Source organism: Sinocyclocheilus rhinocerous, unplaced genomic scaffold (genome assembly GCF_001515625.1).
Source record: "Sinocyclocheilus rhinocerous isolate Xijiao unplaced genomic scaffold, SAMN03320098_v1.1 C36622010, whole genome shotgun sequence".
Lineage (NCBI taxonomy): Eukaryota > Metazoa > Chordata > Actinopteri > Cypriniformes > Cyprinidae > Sinocyclocheilus > Sinocyclocheilus rhinocerous.
Window position 1 is genome coordinate 1 of NW_015784008.1, and position 1,398 is coordinate 1,398.

The window sequence follows — 1,398 nt, forward strand, 5'->3', positions numbered from 1 at the left end:
AGACACACAGTTGAGAGTCTGATGCATCACGTCCTCCTCTGAGAGCCGAGTCAGAGCTGGAAGCTTCACCAGACTCATCAGACGAGCATGAAGCTCCACGTCTCTCCTCACACACTCTTTCTCTTTCTGGTGCAAGGGGGAAAGAAACTGCTTTTTTCCTCTTATAAGTTTTGATATGGAGACCTTCAGTCTTTCATCACTTCCACACAACACAACACACAGCTTCTGTTTCCTGCTCGCATGTACACTTCCTTAAACAACACCAAAAGAAAAAAAGGTTAAAGCAACATTTTCAGATATATTTTTAAATTATATTAATTTAGTAAATGTTAAAGCAATTGAAAAACTTGCTTGGTTCATAAACTTACTCTTTGCTTGCTCACGCTCATGTCTCAGATCTGGAGTACTAACTGTAAAAAATGAGTGAATACATGAATACAGAACAATTCTCATCGTCTCAAACCTATGATGGTGCCTACAGTTCCTATATTTAACCTTAATTCACTCTGCATGTATTTACTATGAGACATTGCAATACATACGATTCAATACGCAATGATGCATCATAATTGAAACCGTTGTACATTACAGCATCTCATATGAGCGTCTCTGATCACATTTAAAGTACTGAGAGAGATATTTATATGAGCTGCTTCTTTAATTAAACACACTGACCCTGATAAAGAAACTTGGTGCTTCTGAATCCTCTGGTGAGTTTTGAGTAGCTCTGATCCATCATGCATAAATAAATCAATCAAATGGCTATACACAAAATGACTTGGCCTGAATTATACTGCAAGAAAGATACTGTAGTCAAGGCATAAAAACTCTCAATACTACTACCGATATTATGACAGAATCACTGTTTTTGGCCACTCACCCAAAACAGTTGAATGTTATACAAGTTCCTAGTATTCAGTAACCTGGTGCTGAATATGTAATTGCAAAAGTAGGAATACTTACAAAAGGATATTTTTGGTATATTATGAAGAAAACCTTTGGCTTCCTTTTTCTCTATATGAGTGTCTTGGGATTTTCCATCATCATCTTCATCCGAATCTTCCTCTTCCTCCTCTATTCGGAGTGAAACAAAAGATCTGCTCTGATCTTCATCGACTGATGATCCTTCTGCATCATGATACAGATACTCTTCACTGTTCTCTCCGAGGATCTTCTCTAATCGCTGCAATATTATAGAGCAGCATTCCTCGTTTTTATGATCAAGCTGCAGATGTCCTCCTCCACATTTGATAATTAACTGCTGAATTAATTCATTAGCTCTCGCAGCATCATGCATCTCTTCATCAGTGGTGATCACTATAGAGCGTTTAACGGCCTCTTCACTGAATCTCTCCAGCATATATTTCACTCTTCTCAGGTCCTCCTCGGTGAAGTCTT

General features: G+C 38.1%; 1 protein-coding gene across 1 annotated transcript; it reads right to left on the minus strand.

Annotated features, from left to right (window-relative positions):
• Positions 1-8: 8 nt before the first annotated feature.
• On the minus strand, positions 9-1,386 carry LOC107736305 (uncharacterized; the record flags this gene model as incomplete). Its single annotated transcript, XM_016547754.1, has 3 exons — positions 964-1,386; positions 369-410; positions 9-251 (listed from the first exon to the last, which is right to left on the minus strand). Coding segments are annotated over exons 1-3 (682 nt in total), but the record flags the coding sequence as incomplete, so codon positions are not given.
• Between the last annotated feature and the right edge of the window lie 12 nt (positions 1,387-1,398).